The sequence below is a fragment of the Natator depressus genome, chromosome 17, assembly GCF_965152275.1.
Source record: "Natator depressus isolate rNatDep1 chromosome 17, rNatDep2.hap1, whole genome shotgun sequence".
In the NCBI taxonomy this organism is placed as follows: Eukaryota; Metazoa; Chordata; order Testudines; family Cheloniidae; genus Natator; species Natator depressus.
In genome coordinates this window covers 7,093,655-7,121,369 of record NC_134250.1, presented here as the reverse complement: position 1 = coordinate 7,121,369, position 27,715 = coordinate 7,093,655, and the positions used below count along the sequence as shown (strand labels likewise).

The following is a 27,715-nucleotide window of genomic DNA, read 5'->3' as shown; positions in this document are numbered from 1 at the left end:
AAACAAAAGTTTAGTCCTTGTTTAACTACAATTGGCTTTTTAAATGATTTCATTAAGCAGGTGGAAAGCACTCTTGGGAGACATTCAAACAGTGTCTGAGTTATATCAATTTAACTAAATTCTTTCAAACAGATTTAAGTGTATCCACACAGGAATATGCACCGGTTTAACTAAATCAATTTACAAAACAAGTTTAACTAAACTGGTGCAATATTTGGGTATTAAATCCCCCTAACTTGGTGTGATATTTGGGTATTAAATCCCTCTAACTTTTTGTTTTTAAATGGATTAAACCAATGTATTTTAAACATAGTTAGTACACTGCTCCTCAACTCAGATCTTCTGTTCCAAGAGGCATGGCAGAAGAGAAAGACTACTTTTGCCCAGATCCCCAAAAGTATTTAGATACCTAACTCCCATTAATTTCAGTGGGAGTTAGGCACCTAAATACCTTTGAGGATCTGGTCTTTTGAAATAGAACATTGCAAGTGGAAAGGCGAACACATGCAGATTAACGAGACATCACATCAGCATTCAACATGGAACGCCAACACCAGGAGCTAACAGAGAACGGAGGAGTCTTGCAGTTTCTAAATAGTTTACACCAAATGCAAATGAAGTGCTGACTCATTAGCAGGAACGAATTTATAACATTGCCCCAGAAACCGTCAGGCTCACCTCTAGGCTTCGACAAAGGAAGATGTGATCAAAAGCTGGTGGAACCTATAGGGAATTCAGCTCCCAACGCACAATTTTCACTCTCCATCATTGTAATATTACAACAGGATATTCTTAGTCAAGACCCGCTCCTGACATGCAAAATAAACTATTTTAAATAATATGTAATGCAGATCAATTATTAGAGCGGATGTTTGTGGAGCAGGGAACACGACACAAGGATTTTCTTGGCCTTACTCACCGTCTATTAACAGTGCACAGGGACAGGCAGCACCCATGGGAAGCAGCTAGGGAAGAGCGGCCACTAGTCATTGTCGCAGCTACTCTGCGAGGGAAGAAGGGAGATTAGATGCCGGCAGTGCTAGAAATGCTGTCTTATCAGCATCTACTGAACTGCCAGTCAAGTAGCTCAGATGAATTGCTATGGCAGAAGCAATGCAATGCAAAGGTGATTTCAGGGTGGTTACAGGTGATTACAGGAACGCCGGCTGGCGTGAGAAATCACAACTCCATTGAGGTCAGTGGAGATTCGTCATTAGCATAAGTGGGTGTATTTGGCTTCATGTTTATAAGGGCACTTGAAAGGGTTTCTGCACTGGCCCCAACCCACCGAGCTCTGCATGTGTTACTTGGATTGTAAGCTCTTTGGACAGGGAAACCTCTTTTTGTTCTGTGTTTATCCAGTTTATCTGTGTAGTAGGTGTCATTAATGATCACTTCAAAACGGTGCTCCTGAATCCAGTTGTTACAGGGAATCATTAGCAATGAACAGATGCTCCACCTGAGTGTTCCACCTTCTTCTGATAGCTTCTGCAGCTTCATAAATCATCTTGCCAGGGTGTGCCAGGCAACAGGAGGAACCCTCATTTAACTCAGGCAGCCTTCTACACACAGAACAAGGTATTATATTGTTGCCAAGAAGGCCAATGGCATTTTGGGATGTATACGTAGGGGCACTGCAAGCAGATCGAGGGACGTGATCGTTCCCCTCTATTTGACATTGGTGAGGCCTCATCTGGAGTACTGTGTCCAGTTTTGGGCCCCACGCTACAAGAAGGATGTAGAAAAATTGGAGAGAGTCCAGCGGAGGGCAACAAAAATGATTAGGGGACTGGAGCACATGACTTATGAGGAGAGGCTGAGGGAACTGGGATTGTTTAGTCTGCGGAAGAGAAGAATGAGGGGGGATTTGATAGCTGCTTTCAACTACCTGAAAGAGGGTTCCAAAGAGGATGGACCTAGACTGTTCTCAGTGGTAGCTGATGACAGAATAAGGAGTAATGGTCTCAAGTTGCAGTGGGGGAGGTTTAGGTTGGATATTAGGAAAAACTTTTTCACTAGGAGGGTGGTGAAACACTGGAATGCGTTACCTAGGGAGGTGGTGGAATCTCCTTCCTTAGATATTTTTAAGGTCAGGCTTGACAAAGCCCTGGCTGGGAGGATTTAGTTGGGGATTGGTCCTGCTTTGAGCAGGGGGTTGGACTAGATGACCTCCTGAGGTCCCTTCCAACCCTGATATTCTATGATTCTATGAAATGTCCAGTCTGATACGTACAAGTCAAATAATTCCGTTTATATTTTAATGAGTGTTCCTGTTACCTTAAAGCACATAAATAATCATTCTCCACATCAAGATTAAAGACACTGCTTTGCAGTGATTGCTAATAGTGTTCTTCTGGGCTGGGAGTATGGACGGAGGGGAATATGCCATTTCTAGTGTGACAGCTCATTAAAACAATGTTTTCCTTGAAGTGTGAATATCCTGAACTGAACATCTTAGATTTCTGCATTTTCCTTAATTCCACAAGGCAGTTCCAGAACACAAATTCAAACTCACCCCTCCCCCACCCTTGTTTTCTATCAGAACATTATTGTTACCATTAAGAAGGAAGTAAATGTTCTGCAGTCATATGTGTCCATTTGCCAGACACTCTGCAGTCTTAGTAACTCACAGAGGGGAGGGTTTAGTGAAAGACTGTGTTGTCCAAAATACATGTAAGTTCTTCCACCCAGCAGGCCTGACTTGTTATGCATTACAGTATGGATCACTGCCTATCTGGGAGTAAATTTCCAAGGCAACCTGCAGATACAAAGCAGTGTGTGCGTGCAATATATGAGGGGAGGATCTGAATTTCAATATCAGCTAGAGAGATACTTTTACAGACACACACACTTCTACTTTATTCTACCACAACTGATGATATTTGTATACAGTTAGATGTTGCTAATTTGTTTTAATTCAACTACACTTGATCAGTTCTTGCAGCAGTTGTGGGAGTATCCATGAAAGTCTGCTCCAGAAAGGTGGGAAACACCTATGGATACACTGTATGAATTTAGGGCTTGGTTCAAAGCTCATCGAAGTAAATAGAAAGGCACCCAAACACACATACCCTTGCATAAAATTATTTTATTAATAAACAAGTCATGATGATGCAACTAGGGGCAATGGGATTAAATTAAAGGGAAAAATTAGGCTGAATGTTATAGAAATCTGTTTTTGACAATTACATCTCTTGGGCTGTGGATCAGTCTCCCAAGGGAAGTGGTGAATCTTTCAAACTAACCAGGGCTAAGCATTAGAAAAATACTTCATGGGAAATAATCTTGCAGGGGTTCCCAGGAGATGGGGTAGATGATCTAACAGGCCGCCTCCGTCTTGATTTTCTAGGGCTCCCCTCAAGTAAAATACACTTGGGGGCTGGCTGAGAGCGGGGAAAGATGTCACAATTGAAGGATTTTTCAGAGTAACAATATTGAGGCAGCATCTGTGGTCAGTGCTTCCCTCCCCTGAAGTGTCAGCATCATACACCACAGTCCTCTGTAACAGCACAGTGGTTCAGCCAGCCTCCCACCAGAATACTCAGAACACTGGCCTCTGCTCTCATTTTTCCCCCCCTAAAACCTTGCTGTGTGAGCCTTTGTATGGACAACAGCTATAAATCAAAGCCAAAATTGTGGAAATGCAAACAAACAAAGGGTAAGGAATGTGCACCTGCTGTTTTCTTCTCTATACTGGAGCTGCTTTATAGATGGACATACACACACATACTTACCTTCCTCACCTCCTCCCCCACAGTTACCCTAAACAGCAGTGTCTACATCTAATCAGCCCAGTGTTCACCAAATCAAGCTGCACCAATGGGCTCCACAATGCTTATGCCTGCATATGAAAAAAAAAAAATACAGCTGAACAGTAGGCCCTTTGAGTCCTCTTACATCCCGTGCACACCCAGAGGGACTGACAACAGAGCAGGGAAAATAGTTTGTGCAATGGGATGTGCCAAGCAGGACTTGGCCTTTGTTCCGAGCGTGTAGCCACAAGGCATTCCCTGGTTCTGGAGACAGCCCTAATTTTTAAGCTCCTCCTCCCTTCAACATCCATTCAGGAAAGATGAACTCTAGGGCTGAACCCGCTCCAACTTACCCAAACTATCCCTATCCCCATATAGCTGATGAATACTTCCTGACCCAGCATATTACTTCCCACCTGATCCCCTCCCACCCCCACTTCTAGAACTCTCCCACATCCCCTAATAAGGATCACTGACCCTCCCAGCTTCCAAACCAGCTAGTTTCAGATTTGCTAGATAGTTTGCTCATATCTGCCAGAGGCCCTGAATGTCTTGCTTCACCTCTGCCCCCTTCTCTTCATACTGATACCTTCTGCAACCTTGGGCCAAGGCGCTTGCAGGCACATGGGGACAACATTTCTTTGTAAAACAGGGTTCATGATTTGAATGTCACCCAGGGGCAAAATGATAAAGTGCCACCCAACACTGGCACAAGAGTTTTTCAAGATGGCCAGGGTGACCTCGCACACTTATGTCAATTGTAAATCTGAGGGACAGTCACTTTCTTTTTGTTTTGTGTTTGTACAGCACCTAGCACCATGGAGTCCTGGTCCATGAACAGGCCACCTGGATGCTACCAATATACAAATAATAAACAACAACTTGACATGGGGGGGTCTAGGAAAGACAGTCTTGGGGCTAAGGTTCAGAAGTGGGAACAAGGAGAATAGAGCCATATTCCCAATTCTGCCACAGGTTCACTGCTTGACCTTGGGCAACTCACTTTAACCATACTCTGCTTCAGTTTCCTCACCTGTAAAATAGGGCATTGTGAGATGAGCCATTCATGGGCTTTGAGAACCTTGGGTAGGAGGGCAAAGTGTTAGTAACAGCAAAGGACGGAGTCTGGTAAATTCCAGGCGTGAATTGCTCAGTTGCAACAAAGTTGGAAGGAGACAGATAAACTTCCAACAACTCAGCTGCAATCTGTGCCACACTATAAGAAACGTGCCTGTCAGTAAAGCAGCCTGCTGACTGGTTGGAAATCACTCAAACACTATCATGGAAAGAACAGTACAAGAACAGCAGGTCCCTGCTATAAGATCAGTCTTTTTTCCTTTTCAACACTCCCCAGTGTTTTGGTTTTTTTTAAACATCCAAATACAGGGCTGGATATTTTCCCACACAGCCCCCAATGTCATTCAGACAAATATTTATGCCAGGGGTGTACAGGAGAGGAAATTATATTCCTCATGCATTTATCTCCATTTCATTGGCTACTACTACATGCCACTATAATCCTGAATGAATTCTCTTCTGAAAAGGAAGATTAACATATGTTTGGAAAGGAGCAGGCTTCTCTCACAGGGCTCTGATATTCCCCACTAGCAAAATATAGTTGATGGTTACTGAATTTTAATATGTTTTGGATTTATGACCCACAGCCAGGTGAAGTGAAGGATTCAGCATAGAGTGGTACAGTAATACTCAGAGTGAAAGACACATACAACAGAGATAGACATTCCAACTTCTGAGCGGAAACACACAGCTGCAGATTTGACATATTGTAATTAAATATCTGCATAAATACCAACACTACTTTAGGCGACCAGCCACAATGGGCCAAGTTCAGATCTAATTTACATCGGTGTTTGTTTCAGAGTAACAGCTGTGTTAGTCTGTGTTCGCAAAAAGAAAAGGAGTACTTGTGGCACCTTAGAGACTACCAATTTATTTGAGCATAAGCTTTCGTGAGCATCCGATGAAGTGAGCTGTAGCTCACGAAAGCTTATGCTCAAATAAATCGGTGTTTGTGTCGTTTATGTTCCTAACAGATACTGATAATTTAAATGTAACCTATGTAAGTTCAGCTTTAAAAAAAAAAATTAAAAAAAATTCATCAGTTCACTTTCCTTTTCTATTCATCCCTAAAGTAATTTGGACTCTTTCTTTGTTGCTCTGACAAGGTCTTCATAAGGATCCTGAACTCCTAGGCATTGTGGAAATGCAAATAAACAAAGCGTAAAGAATGTGCACCTGCTGTTTTCTTCTCTGTACTGGAGCTGCTTTATAGATATAAATGAATAAATAAATAATTGTATGATATGAGTCTTTGATCTTGACTCAATACTTTGTTACTGATATAATTCTCTTGAAATGGTAAGTAATGCCAGTAAGAGTCCACCCCATTTTTTTTTTTTTAAAGAAAGTTTTACTATATATCTTTGTACTTATATGGCCCTGGGTTACCACTGTATCTCTCAGTTACCACTGTATCTCTCCGCATGTTGTAAACGGGGATCTGAGGCACAGAAAGGTTAAATTACTTACCCTAGGTCACGTGTGGAAGTTAGTGATAGCCCTCAAGCTTGAACTTAGGTCTCCCGGGTCCTAGGTACATCCAGTAGCAGATTAGCGCGTGGGCCAATGGGGCCCGTGCCTAGGGGCCCCCACCAATTTGGGGGCCGGCACAGGAGCAGCCAGAACTCTGGCCACACACCTCCACTCCTCCTCTTCCCCCCGAGGCTCACCTCCAGCCAAGCCAGAAGCCTGTGGAAGCGCCAGGTGAGAAATATTCCCCCTGCCTCCAGGCGGAGCTGGCTGAGGTGCCGACTCGCCCCAGCGCCACACTGAACTGGCCCAAACCCCTCCAACAGAGCGGGCCTCCTGCCCCACGCAGCGTGCAGCTGGACCAAGGGCCCCGCCCCCATTCCATGCTGGACCAAGCCCCCCGCCCTGCATGGCGCTAGACCAAGGGCCCCCACTCCGACCTGTGTGGTGCAGGGCTGGAACAAGGTGCACCCCCACACACACACACAAACACTGGAACGAGGCACCCCCACACACATCCTGTGTGGTGCAGGGCTGGACCAAGGGGTCCCTCCCACCCCACGCAACACGGGGCTGGACAGAGGTGCACCCCCTACACACAGCGCTAGAACAAGGCACCCCCACCCCGTCCTGTGAGGGACTGAACCAAGCCCCCCTTCCCCTCCTTCCCCCCCCCGGCATGGAGCTCACTCACGAGCCCCTCTCCCTCCCCTCCACAACATGGAGATGGTCTCAGCCCCCCACCCCCACCGTCGTGGAGCTCGCCTGTGTCCTTCTCCCCTCCCCTGGGCAGGGCTGACCCGAGTGCACCGAAGTTCACCTCTTCCCCCGCTCACACTGCCCCAGCTCCTTTTTGGCAAAACTGAGCATTTGTCCCATTTGTTCTTGCCAGCTAATCACCGTGATGATCAGTTGGCAAGAGCAAATGGGACAAATGCCCAGTTTTGCCACACACACAAAGTCGGGACGTCTGGGGCCAAAATGGGAAGCATGGTCACCCTAGGCCAGGAGTCCCCACACTTTTTCGGTCATGCACCCCCCTCTTACCCATTCTGCGCCTCTCCCGGGAGCCAGGGCCGGGAGCAGGGCTGTGGCCCATGGCTGGGGGCTGTGAGTGGGGGAGCAGCCAGGAGCAGAGCCACAGCTGGAGCTGGGGGCAGGATAGGGCCTCACTGCACCCCCCCAAACACTCCTCTGGGCCCCCCTAGGGGGGTGGGCCCCACAGTTTGGGGACTACTGCCCTAGGCTGTGGTAAGAGCTGTCCAGTGAGCCCAGACTGCTGTGGGGAGCCCAGGACCCTGCATCTAAGCAGCCCCCAGCCCGTGTCCTTGTCCCCCAGGGCAAGTGAAGGGTCCAAAGCTCCTCACAATGGCCCCTGGGCAGCTCTTACCATGACCCGGCTTTGGGCCAGGCCAGGGAGCGGGGCCTTGGGGGTGGGGCCCTATGGCAGAGAGGGATGTAGGGGTCCCAAATGTTCTTTGTGCCCGGGGCCCCAATATTTCTTAATTCGCCCCTGGGTACATCCCCTAACCACTGTCCCATCCTTCCATTCAATCTAATCACCCTTCTTATGGCTGGCTACAGTTCTGTCCAACTGTACCTGTGCTGTAAAAAGCGAGACTATTTTTGGTTAGAAAGCAGAGAGGACTATATATAAATCATAGCCAACCCTCAAAAGTGTCCACCTCTTCAGTGCTACAGATCCAGAGCACTGTGGTCAGAAGATGAATTCGGAAGATGTGGGACTAGGCAGATGGTCTGATTTATCTAATTCTTCCTCCATAAATGCTTATTCTATTTCAGCCATTGAGGCACAATAATGGGCTTGGATGGCAAAATATCTTGATTGTACTGAATCGGAGGCTGTCCTTTTTTAACCTCATTAAGAAATAATAATAAAAAAGAACTGGGGAAGAGATGGGAGATTTTCAAAGCATATTTGAAAAATATAAACACCCAAGGGTTATTTTTTTTAATTTGTTTTTTAAAATGTGTTCAATTCACTCGATTCAAGGGTTGAGAAACTGTTTAGTGCAGTGAAGTATTTGTTCCAGCTGCTCACAAAACACAATTACAGGATCTCTTTCACATTGATCAGGAAAGGAATCTGGTCAAGGGGCAATAAAGGGTGGTTTCTTAGAGGCAGTTAGTATTCAATGTCTCTCAGCCCTTGCTTCCACAAAAGAAAAACAAGCCTTTGCAGGGGGCCAGGAAATTTTGAAGGTCATTAAAATTTTTAAAGGTCGTAAAAAAGCCTCTGGCAAGCTGCGTCTGGGGCCCAATTTAGTGTCAAATTAATGGGGCTCCCCCATGGCACAGAAGCTTTCTGAGCTGCGTGCTCCTGAGGGGTGCTTCCTCTAACACAGCCTCTGCAATCCTTTCCTGTCAATAAGGGGAAATCCAGCCCAAACAAAAATCCCTGCCTTTTAGGAGACCAATTTTTACTCCTCGATAAGAGTGGTCAGCACTGGGGGGAAGCAGCGGGCAGGTTCTAACTCCCCTGGGAAGACAAAAAGAGCAGGCAGCAGCATCTTCCAAGACCACCATGGCAACACAACCAGGAAGCACTCAGAGCCGGATTTCTCCCACTGAAGTCAGTAAACACGGTGGCTGCTCAGCACCTCTGAAAATCAGGCCTCTGCCTTGTTCACTCAGGAGACAGCTGCTTGAGGGGTTGTTACAGTTTTCTGAACATGAGACAGGTAACAACAAAGACTGCAACACAGGCCAGCAAGGTTCACCTTGTCTTTATTAGACCGCCCAGCATTTATATTCTCCTCAGCCAGCTGGGCACACGCACGCACACACACACACACACACACACCTGCCTGTGCTCCCTATCGACATTCTGCCACTTCCTGAATCAATACCCCGTTAAACTGCCTACCGGCAGTGACTTTACCCTCAGACCACAAAGGCTCCCTACTATACCACCATTACTATGCAGAGGAGACAATGGAGATAGCCCTGCATGCTGACCTGGCCTTATCCTTTCAAGTTTCAGAGTAGCAGCCGTGTTAGTCTGTATTCGCAAAAAGAAAAGAAGGACTTGTGGCACCTTAGAGACGAACAAGTTTATTTGAGCATAAGCTTTCGTGAGCTACAGCATCCGATGAAGTGAGCTGTAGTTCACGAAAGCTTATGCTCAAATAAACTTGTTCGTCTCTAAGGTGCCACAAGTCCTCCTTTTCTTTATCCTTTCAAGTTACTGCACATGAGCCTGATCCTACAAACACACAGGAGTAACTTAGCACACATGATAGTCTGGTTGACGTCAAATAAACCAAAGGGCTGTTAATGAAGCAGCAAGCCACTACCGACTTGTGTTGTGTCTTCTACCTACAAGAGAAACAGTCCTGGTTTCGGTTTATTTCTTAAAGATACAGGATTAAAAAATCACAGTGGATAAAGTTCTCATATTACTTTCCGGGACCGTCTTCCTTAAAACTGACATTTGCAGTGTAGTTGAAGCCGTGGCAGTCCCAGGATATGAAAGAGACTAGATGGGTGAGGTAATATCTTTTATTGGACCAACTTCAGTTGGCGAGAGAGAGAAGCTCTTGAGACATGCAGAGACAACAGAAGTTGATCCAATAAAAGATATTACCTCACCCATCTTGTCACCTGTAAAATGGAGTTATTTTAGAGAGACACTATGAACTGAAATATTACCAAGAAGCTATTAACAAAATGCCTAATTATTATTTAGCCTAGAAAATTCCAAGGCAATTTCTGAGGTTGATGCAGCAGGCTAATCATTTTGGAATCGAGTACATTTCTCATTAACTGTTCTCAAGCTGCATGCTGTTCTGTACAGTTCTGTCCCGAGGCTAATTAACTTAGGGGCAGGCTAAAACATCAGTAGCAAAAACGTACCACTTACCCTCAACAAGAAAGGAAATTTATTTTTTACCATTGCACCTAGGAGCCCCATTCAGAGACAAGGACCCCATGGTTCTAGGCGCTGTACAAATACAGAACAAAAAGACGGTCTCTCCCTGCCCCAAAGAGTTTACAATCTAAGTATAACACAAGAGATCAACAGAGGGGCACAGACAGACTGCCGGGGAAGTACAAAGAACCAATGAGACAATATTGGTCAGCATGACAGACCGTGATCTCGGTACACCAGCGTAGCTGCTGTCAATTTTTTTTTTTTAGGAATCGTAGTAAAGGAGAGTTTTTAGGAAGGACTGAAGAGGAGAATGAGGTAGCTTTGCAGATGTTTATGGGGAGCTCCTCCCAAGTGTGAGAGGCAGCGTAGGAGAAAGCATGATGGAGCTTGTTTGAAAATTTAACAAGCTGGTCCTTGGGGCTAACGTCATGGCCAGTTGGAGGCGGGCATTGACATTTCAATAGTGAACTATAGATGGCAGATATGGTGGGAATAAGACATGTAGAGGTTTGAAGGTGAAAACAAGTCTCCATGCATCTGAAGAAGTGAGGTTTTTACCCACGAAAGCTTATGCCCAAATAAACCTGTTAGTCTTTAAGGTGCCACCGGACTCCTTGTTGTTTTTGTGGATACAGACTAACACGGCTCCCCCTCTGATACAAGCAGCTGGTGTTTGTTGAGATAGAGAAGGGACCATTGGTGAAGTGAGTCAGAGAGCAAGGCAGCATGATAAAAGCAATGGGTTTGGAAAATGACCTTTGAAGCAGCATTCTGAATGGACATGAGCAAGACAAGACTGCACTTCACAAAGCGAGAGAAAAGAATGCTGCAGTTATCAGGAGGCAAGTTGATGAAAGCCTAGGCAAGAGTTTTAGCTGTGTGGCTGGAAAGGAAAGGTCATATGTGAGAGATGTTATGCAGAAATAATCAGCAAGATTTAAGGCTTATCTACAAGAAGACGACTTCAGTAAGCTGGGCTGTAAATCTACTTGGCACTGACCGGCCTCACTACCTGGATGCATGCTGCTGACGTAATTTAACAGTTCTTTCAAGCCCTTTGATCTTGTCCTGTTTGAAGGAGGACTAGAGCGAAGCATTCTGACAAACTGTGAACATGCGGTAGTAGTGTGCACAAGGACACTTAGACCACAGCAGGCTAGTGTGGAGTAGAGTCACACCCCAGCTTACCCTGGTCTAACTGTTGGCATAGACAAACCCTTAGACACAGCCTGGATGTGAGGACCTAGAAAGAGTTCCGAATCAAAGAGGACGCCCAGGTTACAGGCCTGAGTGACAGGTAGGATACTAATGTTGTCCCCAGTGATCAAGAAAAGAAGTAGTGAGGAGGGATTTGGGGGAGGAACGGCGAAGAGCTCTGTTTTAGCCATGCTGAACTTCAGCTGATGGCTAGATATCAGAGAGACGGGCCAAGATTTTAGACTGGACAGAAAGAAATAAGTCTGGAGTAGAAGGGTAGCTTTGAGAGTCATCTTTGCAATTTTCCTAGAACCTAATTTACTCCCATGTGCATACACTGAGAGAGAATTTAGCGTTTAGTTAACTAACCAAAATACTGTACAAAGTACATATAGGGTCTAAAGCTTTCCTCTTGCTTTATATTTTATAATTCTGGCACCAATTACTGTGGTTTAAAGTGATTAGCATTTAGTGGTATTCAGAAAATTAAGGCTACCCAAGTCTTAGTGGTCTAGTGTTCTGGGAACTTCAAGCTCAGGACTGGGAAAGATTTTGAACACAACCCATATACCAAACTGAACCAGAGGTACCAAATGCTGGGAAGTTCGGGTTGGACTCAAAAGAACTGAAAGGATAATTTGATAAATATGAACCAATTAAGCTTAAAGACCCACAATTACTGAAGCAGTTTACACTGCCATAAAATAAATCCCACCCGGGGATGGGGTTTGGGAGGGGACTCTGGGTGGGGTCAGGGGGTTGGGGGAGGTGAGGGCTCCATCTGGGGGTGGGGCCAGTGATGAGGGGTTTGGGGTGCGGAAGGGGACTCCGGGCTAGGGCAGGGTCCCGACGGCGCTTACTGCGGTGCCAAGGAAGCAGCCGCCAGGTCCCTGCAGCCTCTAGGTGCATGGACGGGCAGGTGGCTCTGCGCGGTGTGTTCTGCCTTCACGCCTGCATGCACTGCCCCCCCGTAGCTCCCATTGGTCGCGGTTCCTGGCCAACAGGCACTGCGGAGCCGGTGCTGGGGGCAGGGGAAGCGCGTGGAGCCTCCTGGTCCCTGGCCGCCCCGGCGTCTAGGGGCTGTAGCGACCTGGCAGTCGCTTTCGGGAGCTGCATGGAGCTCGGGCAGGCAGGGAGTCTGCTTTAGCCCCAGGCACCGCTGTGCCGCCAACCGGACTTTTAACAGCCCAGTCGACACTGCTGACCAGAGCCGCCAGGGTCCCTTTTCAACCAGGTGTTCTGGTCCAAAACCGGATGCCTGGCAACCCTAAAATCTACACAACTGTTTAGGACAAAGTAAATTTGCCATGTTTACCTGAAGCTGGAGAGGGAATTTATTAAGGAGACAGAATGTAATGAGCTGGAATTGGGCCAGCATTCCTGTTCTTGTGGAAAATGCCATTGGATTGTTAATGTCCGCAAGATCCTGACAAGGTCACATGTCAAAAACAGTGCAGCACATCCTAGTACCTTGGCTCAGTACTGACTAGGAGGAAAGAGTGCTGGCTACTGAATTGCAAACAACCTAGCTTTTCCTTGGCGGTGTCTTATCCAAGTACTAGCCCAACGCAATGGGGCTTTCCTTGCAAGAGGGGAATACAGTAGCACCTGATATGGCTATAGCTCTTATGCAGGTTGCTTGCATTTACTCTATGAGCTGTATATGAATAGGGCATTTGACCGGTACTGATTTGAATTCTTGGCTCTGGCAATAATCTTGGACAAATCATTTCTTCTCTGGGCCTGTGTTCCTCCTTTTGTCTGTCTGTTTAGAATGTAAACTCTTCAGGAGGGACTTCACTGCAGGCACACTGGGGCCCTGATCTCCACTGGGCTCTCTCTTGGCCTTACTGTACTAGCAATAATTAAAAATAATAAATATACAAGTGGGATATATCGGGGGGTTTTAAAGAGTGAACGTTTATATATGTGCATATAGCAGGGAGACTGAGGCCCAGCATTTCTCTTCCCCCTCCTCCTACTTACAGCTTGCTTGAAAAGGAAAGCACTAATCTGTTAAGAAGCTGGGCGTCTAGAATTTACAGTCAATAGCTCATCTTATCAAAGGCTGTTTCTTGAGCAACATCTAACCTTGACAAAGTAGGCCTTGGTTATAAATGTTACCTTTGATCAATAACTGTCACAAATGCATTAAAATTAACCTTTTAAAGCTTGTAACTGGAGCCACATTGTATCACGCTGTGTACAGCCTACCAAAAAAGTTGTTTTGTAGGACACAATATCAATTATAAAAGCAATCCAAGGAAAAAATCAAAACACACTTGTGAAACCAGTTATATCCTGTCTGATCTCCCAACAATCCCCTTTGCTAGTTTGGGTCTCTCTGGTCCTCCTGTTTTGTCCTGTTTATTAAGAACATGGGGGGAATGGCTGGCTAAGGGAACTATGTAATGGGATCCTGAACCTTTTACTTTTCAGTCCCTGATCCTAATCCAACCTAGATTAGTAGTGGCTGAAAGTTGTTGCATTTGGTGGACATTGGGTGGCCTGTGTGATAATAAATAATAAGATACTAACTCATTCATCCATTTTTTATTGTAGTAGCACGTAGGAGCCCCAGTTGTGGACTGGGACCCCATGGTGCTGGGCGCTGTACAAACACAAAACAAAAAGATGGTCCCTGCCTCAAAGAGCTTCCAATGTAAGTGGTCCAATTCCTAACGGCCAGATGTGTGGAGAGAGAAAAGGAAAAAAGTTCCCATTTTGTTGTTTTTTTTTTTTTAGCAGAGAGGCTAAGATTGAAAGAGACAGCTGAGCTCCCTCTCATCCTTAGGCTGAAGGACCTGAGTCAGGGTAAGGAACACAGGTGGGGCTGTGTGGGTAAGCTGTGCATGTTCTGTACATAGAAGACCTCAGTTTCCTGGGCTGTCAATCCAGGAACGTTCACAAGCAATGAATTCACAACATTTTAAAAAAGCCTATAGGTTAATGAAATAAGTGACAGCTGCCACGGGCTATCTTAATGCAAATTGTCAAAGGGAAGACGTGTATGGATCTCTGACTGTTCAAGGATGTGTGTTAAAACCAAGAGGAGAAGAAAGGAAGCACCTCACACTGCTCAAATGTTCCCAGGGGTCACACTACCTGTTTCCAGAGGAAGCCACATCTAGGCCTCCTCAGCTAGAAAGTTGCCTCAATGCAGGAGTTAAAGGAGGATTTAAGATGGAAAAATTATTCTCCAAGAGAAACACAAATCATAGAAAGAGGTAGTATGGTCCAGTGGAAAGAGTCATGGGCTGGGAGATAGTGCTACCCTCTGCCCTGCCAATGACCTGATATGTGACTTTAAGCCAGTTACTTTATCAATCTGTGCCTTGGTTTTCTCGTCTGTAAAATGGGGAGAACGATACCCATCTTTCTACAGCATTTTGAGATCTACAGACGAAAAGAGCAAAAGTACCTTTGGACACCTGTCAAATTATCTACAGTTAGATTCCTTGGCAGCCGTGAGCACAATTTCATAATGCATACTGGTATTAGTACATAGTTAAGGCTCACTCCACCTTGCCACCTATCTCCAAGGTACATTGCAACCATGATCAGTGCTGGCAAATAAAGAACATGTATTTGCAAATCTTAGAGAAAAGGAAAGAGTGGCAGAGGAAGTACGGAGCAATGAGAAGGATAAAACCACCCAAAATTTCACTACCCTTGAAACTTCTTCTCCTATAGGGAAACCAACAGCCTAATGACCTATCAACTTTTCTGAAATGGGACCAGATCCTCAGCCTGTCTAAACTGACAGTTCCATGGGCGAAGCCAATTTACACCAGCTGAGGATCTGGCCCCAAATGAATACAGCTAGGATGGGAGGATGATCCTTATATAAACTAGAAAGAAAGGTGTTTAAAAAGCATTTCACAACTCATCCTGACCCTGGCAAAGCAGATGTGAATGCAGTTTAGCCCTGTGCATACCAGCAGCTAGTTTAGAAACAGTTTTCAATCCCCCTAAGCAGCCGCTAAATGTAATGAAATACGAGGTAGCCCCCTGAGCAGTGGTTAGCACAGCTGCATCAAGTCTAAGCAAGGATCCCACTGAACTCATCCTTTTGCTACAGTCAGAGCTGTGCTCCGTCTGCTATTTTTTTGCTGCAGCTGTGTCCCCAGGGCGTCAGCGCAACGCGCCTGCCTCCCCCTGCTGTGTCTGGATTGTGTTGTGTGTGCAGCACACAGACGACGAGACAACACGCATCTCTGATGTTCCCCTCTTGTGGTGGAGTGGCAGGGAGCCAAGGAAATACTTTAACCCTGTCTCAGTCTTGTAATGTTGTGTCCCACGCTTAATGCTGCGACGTGAACCACAACGTCCTCTTTAGCAACTAGCATCTCACCGTTAAAAGGAAGAATACACATAAATAAAACATGGACAGAATTAACACGGGTGAGGTGAATACGCTTCTGAAGTCTATTACATTTAGACAAAAAGAAACGAAAAATCGACCTCTGTACTCCAAACCCATCTGGTTAAATAGAAAACTAGAGAGCTGTGCAAGAGGCAGCGTGGTCCAGTGGATAGGGCACTGGACCGGGACACAGGGGGCCTGGATTCTACTCCTGACGCTGTTCATGGACAAGTCACCTCGCCTCTCTGTGCCTGTATTCTCTCTTACCCTTTGTTTTTCTTGTCTATTTGGATTGGTTGGGATGTGCATAAGGACAAGAGAGGGGGGTTAATCCAGCCCCAGAGTTTTAAAATAGTAGTTTTAGGTATAGTTCCACAGCCAAGGGGTCGAGGAGAGTGGATTTCTTCCAGCCCAGATGAGCACTTTTATCACATAAATATACAACCCGTACATTGATGACTAAGGTCAGTAGGGAAAAGAGAAAATCACCAGCTAAGGGTATACAATCCAGTCTGAATGGACCTGAAAGAGAACAGGATGATATAGAATTTTGACTGTAAATTCTCTAGGCAGAGGGACTCTATGCTTAGCCCACTTGTCTTATTGTGCAGCATTCTACCACCTACTGCGTTGTGTTAATAATACATGATTTAACGTTGAAAGCCTTCTTATAATTGTACTGGTTAAATTAGCACAAATATGTTCCCTGAAAATTACACAGAGTAATGTTCTGCTGGCTGATAGAAAGAAGGAGTAGCAGAGTGACTTGCTATCTGGTTTCATTCTTACACATGGAATTCATTTTCATATCCCATAGGAGCAGCTTTGTTCTCTCTCTCTCCTCTAAGCCTCTTCTTACAGAGGAAAACATTTAATATGTTCCTGCATTCTAATTAAAAAAAAAAAGCACACTGTTACAAGTGACAGGATGTCCAGCTGCCTTTATTATGCCTCCAAGCCATATAGACCCTACGCTTACCAATAAATACTCAAATTTTATCTCAGGTGTAGAGTGTTGCAAAATGTAACTGATGCATTACATTTTTAAGTAAGAGGAGCAGAGAATCTTGTATCAGCCAGTACAGCCAGGAGATGGGATATTTTATTCTCAGTGACATGAACAGATCTCAAATATTGCTTGAATTTTCTTGTTACTTTAGAAACATATGAGTTTTTTAAATATTCAGCTGTGTTACCAAGTCTTCTCAGTTACAACACTCACAAATTTGTCAGGGTGCCCTTCTCAACACCCAGCGAAAAATGCTATATTCACACACGCAGGTTTCAGACTACAGAATGGTTTTATGAAATGGAAGTCAGAAATTCAAGATGGAAAAAGCCTTGCAGATCACAGAGTCCAACACCCAGAATGAAACACTGCTTGTACACACAATTCTCCTCCCACACAGAGGATAAGAGAAACCACACAAGTGAGTCGCTTAATGCAAAGTACTAAATGCTCTGGGCCAATCCAGCAAAGCACTTAAGTACATGCTCGACTTTAATACATGCATTGCCCAAAAACTTTAGTAATGCGGAATCAAGGTTGACCAGCAGTGCCTGTACCCTTCAAGAACATTGAATACACCTGTACTTAAACGTTGGAAAACTTGGAAATACTGGGTTTCCGTACCCACCAAGAACTGTATTACTGCTTAAATGCCTCAAGGATTCCCACTTAAAAACAAGTCTTTAGCCAAATTAATTTAGCAGACTTGCACAGAAAAAGCAGGGTTATCTTATTCCTCCAAACTTTAATTATAGAAGACCACCACAATTGTACAACTGACACACGTAACCCTTACTCACAAGCGTAGTGCACTGATTAAGATTTAAAGACTTTCGCTGGTGAGAAACTGACTTAAATTGAGTAATGAACTTTTATGTGAGTCACAGTTGCTGGATTGGACCTGTACAGTATTTTATTTTAGACCCTCACTATGGGACATTATTATATAGGATAAATCCAAATGACTAAGCTAGCTCTTTATTGTGCCACACAGATAAAATAACTATTGATCCAAATCAAACCACACAGTAAGTACTGTACTCACTGAAACCAAATGATGTTCTAACTAAATAATAAAGGCCCATGCTCTATTTCATAGAACTGATCCAAAATTTTTCATTTTTCACAACATTTTTGACCAGCTCTAACATTTTACTTTTATTCAAAGTCAAGTAAAGAGTGTACCACTCCCACTACCACTTAAAACCTCAAACCACAATTCGGCAACTCCTTTGTAATCTTGCCTCTTCCTCTTATCTGATTTTCCGAGAGATTAAGAAATCTTGACATAGTATTTATTGCCCTAGATAAATTCCCCCACAAGATTACATATTCTCTCACTCACCAATTTGCAGTAGGTTATAAAACATCTACACATGGTGGTTCCAGCCAGTTTACCTTAGAAGGATTAGAGATTATGAATATGATTATCTGGTTTTGTTTTTAAACCGTACCATTTATGCTCCCCCAGTTAAAGATGGCTTGGATTTATTTTCTACAAACAAGAGTTACGATGGTTTATATATCAATGTATTAGATTTTAATCAGTGAGATATGTACTGTACCAACCGCCTTGCCTACTCTTGCCTCCTTCATCATTATTGCTTCTTCAGCACCCACACTGCCTCTCTCCAATCCATTCAAATAGTCCATGTCACCGTGGCTCCTTTTGACTCCTCCACTGCCTTCCCATTTCCCACTGCATCAAACGCAGGTTGCTTCTCTTCCCCTTTAATTCCCTTCCTGGCTCATCTGCTCTTGTCTCTCACTGCATTGCTCCCATCGCTCCCACTGATGCCAGCCGTGAGCACTCCATTTGCCTGCTTCTCTCCCAAACATGACCAGGCTTCCTTCCACACTGCCCTTTACACATGAAATGCTCTCCCTGAACTAATCCATAGGTCCACTCATCTTTCATATCATATCAGGGTTGGAAGGGACCTCAGGAGGTCATCTAGTCCAACCGCCTGCTCAAAGCAGGACCAATCCCCAATTTTTGCCCCAGATCCCTAAATGGCCCCCTCAGGGATTGAACTCTCAACCCCGGGTTTAGCAGGCCAATGCTCAAACCACTGAGCTATCCCTCTCCCTACTCAAGACCCACTGCCCCTGTGATGCCTACAAGAAACCAGCCTAAGAGTGATGGCTCAGAGGAGCCGCAGTCAGGGATAGCAGTCTGACTTATTTGAAATCACCAAGTTATAAATGAATCTATGTAACCACATGTTCTTTTTAACCTTGCCTTTGTCCTCTCTCCCCACTTCCCAGCTAATATTTGTTACACTCATAGGCGCTGGAACTACAGGTGCTGGGGGTGCTGCTGCACCCTCTGGCTTCAAGTGGTTTCCATCATATAGAGGGTTTACAGTTTAGGTCAATGGCTCTCAGCACCCCCACTATAAATAATGTTCCAGTACCCCTGGTTTCACTCACTTGGGACCCAATCCAGTTCCCACTGAAGTCGACAGGAGACTTTCCATTGACTTCAATGGGAATTGTGTTGTGCCTTTTGCAACTTTCAAATTAGATTCTAAGTTCTTTGGGGCAGGCTTCATGTCTTCCTATGTGTTTGTATAATGCCTAGCACACAAACCTGACCTCCACTCTTTACACTGGTTTCCCATAGTCAAGTTCAAGGCCTTTACCCTCAAGGTGCTGAAGGGCCTGCACCCAGGATATCTAAAAGATCACCTACATCTCCAAGATGAGGACTATGGTTAACAACTCCATTCCAAAATGGAACTTTCTACAAACATGAGGTTAAAGCTTGTCAGTGCAGGAAACAGCTTTCTTGGGGGCCAGTCTGAGACGGCGGAATGACCTTCCCTGGGAGCTAAGGACCACCAGAAACCTCCCACCCTCTGTTCCAAGTGCAAGCTGCACTTCTTTAACCTTGTCTCCTCTAACACAAAAACAGAGCCGTGTGGACACTTAACTATGACCACCAACCAATCAACCAAAACCCTAGCAAAACAAATCACTACACTGCACATCCAATTCCACCCTGGGGACAGGCTGAGAGAAAGAATGGCCCACACAAGACAGATGTTAGTGCATTACTTCATGCACAGCGAAGATGCTCAGATTCTACAGTGACATAAGAATCTAATCAGAATTAGAATATGGAACTTGGTCTTATCTGGGACACTTGGGTACTCTGCAACACAATCTATATACAAATAAATTACCAGTATAAAATGTGCATTTTGTGCTGGTTTTAATAAAAAGCAAAGATTTTAAAAGATAGCATTTCTGAGGTCCACATTATACACAATGTACTTTTGCCAGAGAAGTTTGAGTAACAAAGACCATTAAGCTGAGATTTTCAAAAGCACTTATGAGATTTAGAGAGCACAAGCCTCACTGACTTTCCTGCCCTAAATCTTTCAGATGCTTTGGAAAGTCTCTCCTTTAAAAGTTTTGTGCAATTACCAACATCAGTTACACAACTCAGTAAACTAACCAGTACTACTGTACCAGAGAGGCCCAACAGAAGTCCAATATTCAGTAAACCGCCACTTTAAATGCAAGTCTGTGTACATGTTACAATGGTGCTTATGTTGCCCCACCGGATAGTAAATGTTGTGAAAGGTGATCATCTGTGATTCAAGTTTCAGAGTGAACATTCATTCACGTTTGTGTTTCATACAAGCAGGGCAGAACTCCTTTGTGAATGGATGGATAATGTAGCTGGTTGGAGTGAGGAGTACAGTTTCACAAAGACCAGTCCAACTCGATTAACTAAATATATAAAAACTCTAGCTCCAAGTAAACCACGCAACCCACTTGCAGGATATTATCTGCAATTTTTCAAAAAGGTTCAGATGTAAGCATTACCATATGCCAGTGCTTATGGATACCTAAAAAAGCAAAGGCGTATTAGGAACTGTGCAGATTTAATGCCAGTCTAAAGATATGATAATGAAGATTAAATGAAAAGGAAATGGCAAGATAAAAGGCCACTTTACCAAAGCCTCCCATGGAATGTCAATAATAATTTTCATCTGTATAACTCCTTTCACCTAAAAACCACAAACTGCTTTACAAACATTAAGGGCCTGATCCAAAGCTTTATAAAATAAATGGTAAAACTCCCACTGATTTCAATGGGCTTTTGGATCAAGCCCTAAATAATTACACATCCTAACACACTTGGTGAGTTAAGTAAGCAAGAGCATCTCCCTTTTACAGATCAATAAATTGAGGCACAGAGAATCAGACAAAGATGGGAACAGAACCCAGGAGTTCTGACCTTATAAAAAATTTGGGGTAAACAATCGTTGGCAGATTATGACAAAGCATTACTCTTGCATATGTATAATGTTATCCAGCTTCAGATTAGAGCGCTTCATTATCATAATGGACTAACCTGACCCTCCACAGATCACAATCTTATTGACAAGTTCTGCTATGCCTCTCTAGCAAACAGCAAGTTTTTAGGAGGATCTGATGCTAACCAATCACCCCATAATGAAAGCTATTATAGAGCTAGTTTAGAAGGACTTGTGACCAAGGCGATACGGGAAATGGCTTCTTTTTTAAAGGAAAACTCATACAATGGCATCATTTACAAGATATTACAAAGAAAAAGGAAATGTTAAATAGCCAAAAGACAATAGAGTTTTAAATAATCTGACAATAAACCAGTTTCCCCCATGACAAATTGCTCAGCTCTCCGTCTGTTATGATCTCATCATCCTCGTAGTTTTTATGAAGTATCCGGTTAGACAAAACCTGAATTTCTAGTGTACACACAAAAAGAAAAAAAAAAAACACCACCTTTCACGCCTTTGTTACATTTCATAAAGATGCTTTGTTTGTTTTGTCCTGTATGGGTGACCTTTAAGATTATATCTTTAAAAATAAAACACAGCACCTCCTGACCCTCAAAATATTAGAATGTATGGAAACGCAGTGTTGCTACTGTCACACATTTATTGAGACTCTCAAAATATGAGGTGTTCTTCTTAAAGCCCCAGCCCCTGGAGTCACGTGATTACATGAGACTCAGCTTTTTTTAAAGTAAGCTACTAGCTCTCATGGTTGTGGAGAAAAGTTTGAAAATGTTACCCACAAACACACCAATGGCTGAAAAACCAGAGGGCAAATAAAGATCAGTCCCCAAAAAATGTTTTGTATTTTGGAGTCTGACTTGTGAGTTTTGAATGCTTGGGGCTGGCAATACTGATTTGAGGCCACTCCAAATTCCTTAATTCTGCCCTGTGCTCACAGGGACTGATCCCAAGCTTTCTGAAGTAAATAAGAATCTTTCCACTGACTTCAATAGGCTTTGGCTCGGACTCTGGGTAAAATCTTTGCCCACGGAAGTCAGTGGCAAAACTTCCACTGACTTAAGTGGAGTCAGGATTTTCCCTTTTTACCTTTTGTAAGATGGAGATATCTGATGGAGGACTTTTAAATGAAGTAGGACCTGATGAAGATTTTAAGAAGTTTGTAGCCTGTGACTACAGACATAAATTCCCCTTCTTTGCAGGGTTTACCTGTGGAGTCAAGACTGGAGTACTTGGCTTTGGTTTTAAACTAAAGCAAAATGAATAACTCATAGGGAACAATATATTTAATGAATTGAAGGCCTGATTCTAGTTGGTAAATCAGCTTAGCTCCTTGCTTTCACTGGAGTGATGTTGATCTGTACAGCCGAGAATCTGCCCTTATGACCATTCTCCATTTGCAAATCATCCACAACCAACTTATACATTTTTCAGATTCATTCTTTGTTCAGAGTTATCTGGCAAATACTACTATCATAGCTTGCTTAGAAGAAGGTAATTGTGGTTATCTAATATTTTAAACTCAAAATATATTCGTTAATTTTGATTGGCTAGATGGGTCACATTACATTGTTTTTGCTTCCTGACTGGTTAGGTATAACTCTCATCTCGCAACCCATGCGGCTCTCTCTGTTCTGCTCCCCTGAATACCAGCCCACTCCTCTCTCCCCTATGTGGTTTCCCTCTGCCTCTCCCCACGTGGTGGCCATCCAGAGTTTATAAACTCCACGGAGTTGTTAAGCTATGCAAAAACTGCTTCAAATAACTGCACAATTCCATCCACAAAACTACTCCAAGGTACCAGTCCTTGCCAACCCCAACAGATTAAAACCCATTTGGAGGTTTTAGGCCAAACCATTTTGGAGTTTTGGTGTCCCCAAAATATATATATCAACATGGTCCCAAATAACTTGTTTCATATACCTTAGGCTTGCCCAAAAAATTTCCTACACTGGCATTACAAAAAAAATCACATCTATAACATTTCAGCTAATTTGGTTTAGTTCTGGGGAAGTTTGCTGTAGGGACAAAACTGTGTTTAAAATGAAAAGCTATTTTAACCTCAATTATGGCAAGATCAGCATTTCTCCAATGTTCAGATGGATTTACATGGCCTAGATAAAATGTATTAAACCACACGTAAAATATAAGTGCCTTAAAATGCTGCGTGGCCCCCAGTCAGCTCAGAACATAAACCAATTCTGTTTTTCAGACAATTTTAAAATAATACTTTCCTACAACACAGAAGCTAAAAAACAATAAAATGATATCTTAAATACAGGCAGTAGGTGGTAAATAAAGGTGGATTTTGGTTGAGCTATGTTTAAAACTTAACGGTACAACCTCCAATTCTTCTCTTTGAACAAAGAGCTTTGTGAAAAATCTGATTAGAAACAGGGCAGGAATCTCAGGGGAAGAGCTGATGAAAGAAAAAGTTGAAATTCATTTGCATGGCTAGACTATACAAGGCAAACAGAGACTATTAAACATGTATCTGCAGCAGCCCTATTGATAATAAAGCCAAGAAACTGACCTGAATAAAATAAAATAAACAAGCAGCTGGGGTATCAAATCCTTCTGAGAGAGAAGTCTTCCCAAAGCCTTATTGGCCATGATATTTACATCCTCCTTCCCATGTTCCCTAGATGTCTCAGGTATTCTTCTCTATTACCACAGCCACTCTCCCAAAGCTTCACCATATTCTATTTACATGTATTTTCTGTCTTCAGAGTCTTGCCACCCCATCCCCCAAGCTCTAGCCTCCAAATTCAGGCTTGTTGGGAAGTATTTTTTCCCTCTCTCTGTAGGGGCATAACAATAAAGCCAGCATTTTTAGTATACCTCAAATTTCCAAATACATTGCTGGAGATCACTAGAAGCTGTCAATATTTACATAAACCATGCTACTGCTTAGCTTTTAACTAGCTCTGTAGAGCCAATATTGCACAGAAAGATCTGTCTGGACAAAGGATAAATCAAGCTTTTGGGAATCTTTCCATAATAAAAAGGAAAAAAAAGCATGCCTTACTCTCTAGCAAAACCTAAATTTTCCCAACTAGATTAACAAGCTACTTCCCCTCAAAGGATTTAAACCTAAACTGCGAGGCAACAAATTTAACAATCAAAATAGAACACACACACACACACACACACGTGTGTGTGTGTTTTAGATGTAACCTAATAAAAATATAATAAGTAACTGCTACCCAGTGATTTCTGAGAGGAATATAATTATAGTTGGCTAGTGGTGTACCTCGACTCCAAAAATGACTTTCCAACTTACGCACTGAAGCCCCAGTTCATCCGAGCATTTAAGCATGTACGTAGGACCCAGTGAATTCAAGATTGAACTTAAAGTTAAACATGTGTTTAACTGTTTTGATGAGTTGGGGACCTAAAAGATTTGTAATAAAACTGAATTACTGTACAAAGTGTGATCAAGCTGGCAAAGGAGAGAATATATTTTACATTTATTGCTAGGTGAGTCAATTAAATGTGCCTTTGACCATTACAACAGCAACCACCAGATATGAGACAACGTGTAGTCTTACCCAAAAAAAGTGTATACGTGAATGTATTTCACCCTTACAATCACAGGTGATTTGGGTATCTTTAGTGAACTTCACTCACAGCCCTTTCTGGAAATAATACACATTCATAAACACTAGGTTTCAAACTGGCGTGAACAGTTATGCAGAATACCAAACCATTCTTCACCTCTCCAGCTACATTTTTATAAAATTTACACTCAAAGTATTTATACTATGGTATTTATTATCTTAATGTGGGTAACAGTCAAAATGTACCAGAAACTTTTCTAACAGAGCACGGTGCAGTTTCTGCCCCAAAGAGTTTAGGTTTGGTAGCCATAACACAACAAGTGAAAGCCATAACAGATGAGGGAAAGAGGAGGATGAGCACATGAGGTTTTTACAGAAATATAGTCATGAGGTCACTTAGTTGTTAAGGTCATCTTGTTACAAGATATGTTCATCATTATGCACCAAACTCCCTCTGTAATCTCACCTCTATCCCTCTATTATCCCTTACGGATTTTCTACACTGCAAAATTGTATTGTGCTGGAACATAACTTTTAACAGTTGAATTAGCTGACAGGATGCTGCTGACCATATCTGAGTGGTCTGTCTAGACCAGGACAAATGGTGTTTAGCTTCATATCAGCTGACTGATCATGAATCACACTTAGCTGACCTGATGATGATTCTGAATACAAATTGTCCACTTAGATGTGGTCAGAATCATGTCAGCTAACTTATTTGTTCACAATCATTTTCAAACACCATACAATTCTGCAATGGAGGTAAGCCCTTGTAAAGCAAAATGCCGCCTTACCCAACTACCCTGCACAATCTCCCTCATGTAGGGTGACCAGATGTCCCGATTTTATAGGGACAGTCCTGATTTTGGGGTCTTTTTCTTATATAGGCTCCTATTACCCCACCACCCGCTGTCCTGATTTTTCACATTTGCTGTCTGGTCACCCTACCCTCATAACACTATCTGACCTTTTTTCCCTGTAGTCCTCCTTAACCAACACACCCTTTACTATCCAACCCTCCTTTCTGCTTCATTTTAATATACAGTCAGCTGCATAATGTAATACTTGGCACTTCTATACATCTTTTCATCTACTGAGGTCAAAGTTTTTTATTAGTATTATTTAACGAGAGGGACACTCAGGTCAATTTTTTCCCTAAATTTAGGTTTTGTAAAAACTCATCTTTAGAAATCCTAACACCAATAGAAATATTTCCAGGAATTTTTACAATTTAATTCCAATGGCAACTGTTTTTGTCATGGTTTCCCTGAAATGTCTGCAACCCATACACTGCAGCATTGTGCTAGAACCAGAGAGTAAACTGGGCTCATAAACGGAAGTGAAATTGACAGGACTATTTTCCAAGGTGAAAAGTGTGGAAAGTAAACAAACAGCAAAAATTAGGAGAACTCAGCTGAGTTTTAAAATTTAAGCTAAATACGTTATTTCTAATACACACAGGAGATCCTTTCAAAATAATATGGGCCATGATTTTCAAAAACGGCTAGTGGTTTTGGGTGCTCAGCCTGAGATCCCTTCAAAGGATCTGAAGCTCAAAAAGTGCTAAGAACCCACCTTCTGGAAAGCAGGTCCCTTTCAAGGCACCTCAAATGAGACAACCCCCCCCCCACCCCCCGCATAATGGAGCCAACCACAATTACCAGTCACTTTGGAAAAATCTTGGCCTTGAATTTTAACCTGACAGCTCAATAGAGAGTGTAAGGCTGGGGGGGCGGGAGGGGGGGCGACTATCAACACAGGGGATCTGCAACTTTAACCGGTGACTTGAGAGGTGGGAAGGGAAGAGCTCTCGTCAATTTCAGATGGGGGAATAAGAGTTTGAGGGCCTCCCCACAACTTCCCTGCCCCCAAAATGCACTGGAAGAATAATGGGGACAGGGGCTGCTTGCACTGAGTCCCCAGATCTTTCATCCCCCATCCCCGCTCCGGGCCGCCCCTTGGAAGGTTTTTTCCCCCCCTTCACAGCTGCTGAGAGGGACCCGTCAACCTGCCCCTAGACCCTCGGCTCCCCCACGTGCGGGGCGGGGGGAATCCGGCATTGTCCGCAGCCCGCACCGGGAGCGCTAACCATAAAGGGGCGGGAGGAGAGGCTGCGCCCCAGTGGGGAGGGGAATGAGTGTGTCCCCCCTCCCGGGTCCCAAAATTCAGGGGTTGGGGGGGATCCCCCAGAGACGCCTTCCCATTGCTCCTTCTCTTCCTAGCCCCCTTCTTCCTCCCCCATCCCCTCCCGGCTCCCCCCTACCTCTATCTTGTCCACGCTCCGGGCGCAGCCCACCACCTTCATGCCCCGCTGCACCAGAGCCCGGGCCACCGCCGCCCCGATGCCCACCGAGGCGCCGGTCACCAGCGCCACTCTGCCCTTCCAGCGCTCCATGGCCCGGGCTCGCTCCCCGCACCCGGCCGAGCCGCCTTCCCCCGGGCCGGCACGGGAGACCAGCCAGCCTCCTGCCCGCGGAGGATGAATCCTGCCCCGCCCCTCCTGCCTCTCTCCTCCCGCCCCTTCTCCAAGCCCAGCCTCTCCCCCGTCCTATTCAATATTCAGCAGCCCGGAGCCTGCCCTGCCCTGGGTTTCCTTCGCCCTCAGCCCTGCAGCTTCCCGGGGCGGGGAGGCCGCACAGAGCAGGCTGAGCACTTGCAGACTCGGTGCACACCCTGCAGGGACGGGGAGGCGGCGACCCAAGGACACGCCCGGGAAATGGATTATTTGTATTGCAGGAGCTCGGAGGAGCCCCAGTCACAAACCGGGACCCCAAGGTGCTGTACACACACAGAAGAAATTGAGGGTCGCTGTGGCCAAGGGAGCATAACCTACATGTCTCCTTGGCACTGCTTTCTATTTGAGGGTTGTATGTATTTATTAATTGGTAAGGCACTGCTGCACCAGAGCCCCAGTCAGCTCTCTAATCAGATAAAAATGAGGGTTTCAGCGTAACAGCCGTGTTAGTCTGTATTCGCAAAAAGAAAAGGAGGACTTGTGGCACCTTAGGGACTAACCAATTTATTTGAGCATAAGCTTTTGTGAGCTACAGCTCACTTCATCGGATGCATCCGGTGAAGTGAGCTGTAGCTCACG

At 44.3% G+C, this 27,715-nt stretch overlaps 1 protein-coding gene across 3 annotated transcripts in view; it reads right to left on the bottom strand.

Annotated features, from left to right (window-relative positions):
* Window positions 1-27,108, bottom strand: part of DHRS11 (dehydrogenase/reductase 11) — a 70,660-nt gene extending 43,552 nt beyond the window's left edge. The window contains exon 1 of one of the 3 annotated variants that reach the window (XM_074974564.1): window positions 26,885-27,108. In XM_074974564.1, coding sequence (XP_074830665.1) covers window positions 26,885-27,016 — 132 coding nt within the window. In that variant the 5' untranslated portion in view covers window positions 27,017-27,108. The remainder of the gene's footprint in view (window positions 1-26,884) is intronic. The other 2 variants (XM_074974563.1, XM_074974565.1) reach the window with 2 other exon arrangements.
* Between the last annotated feature and the right edge of the window lie 607 nt (window positions 27,109-27,715).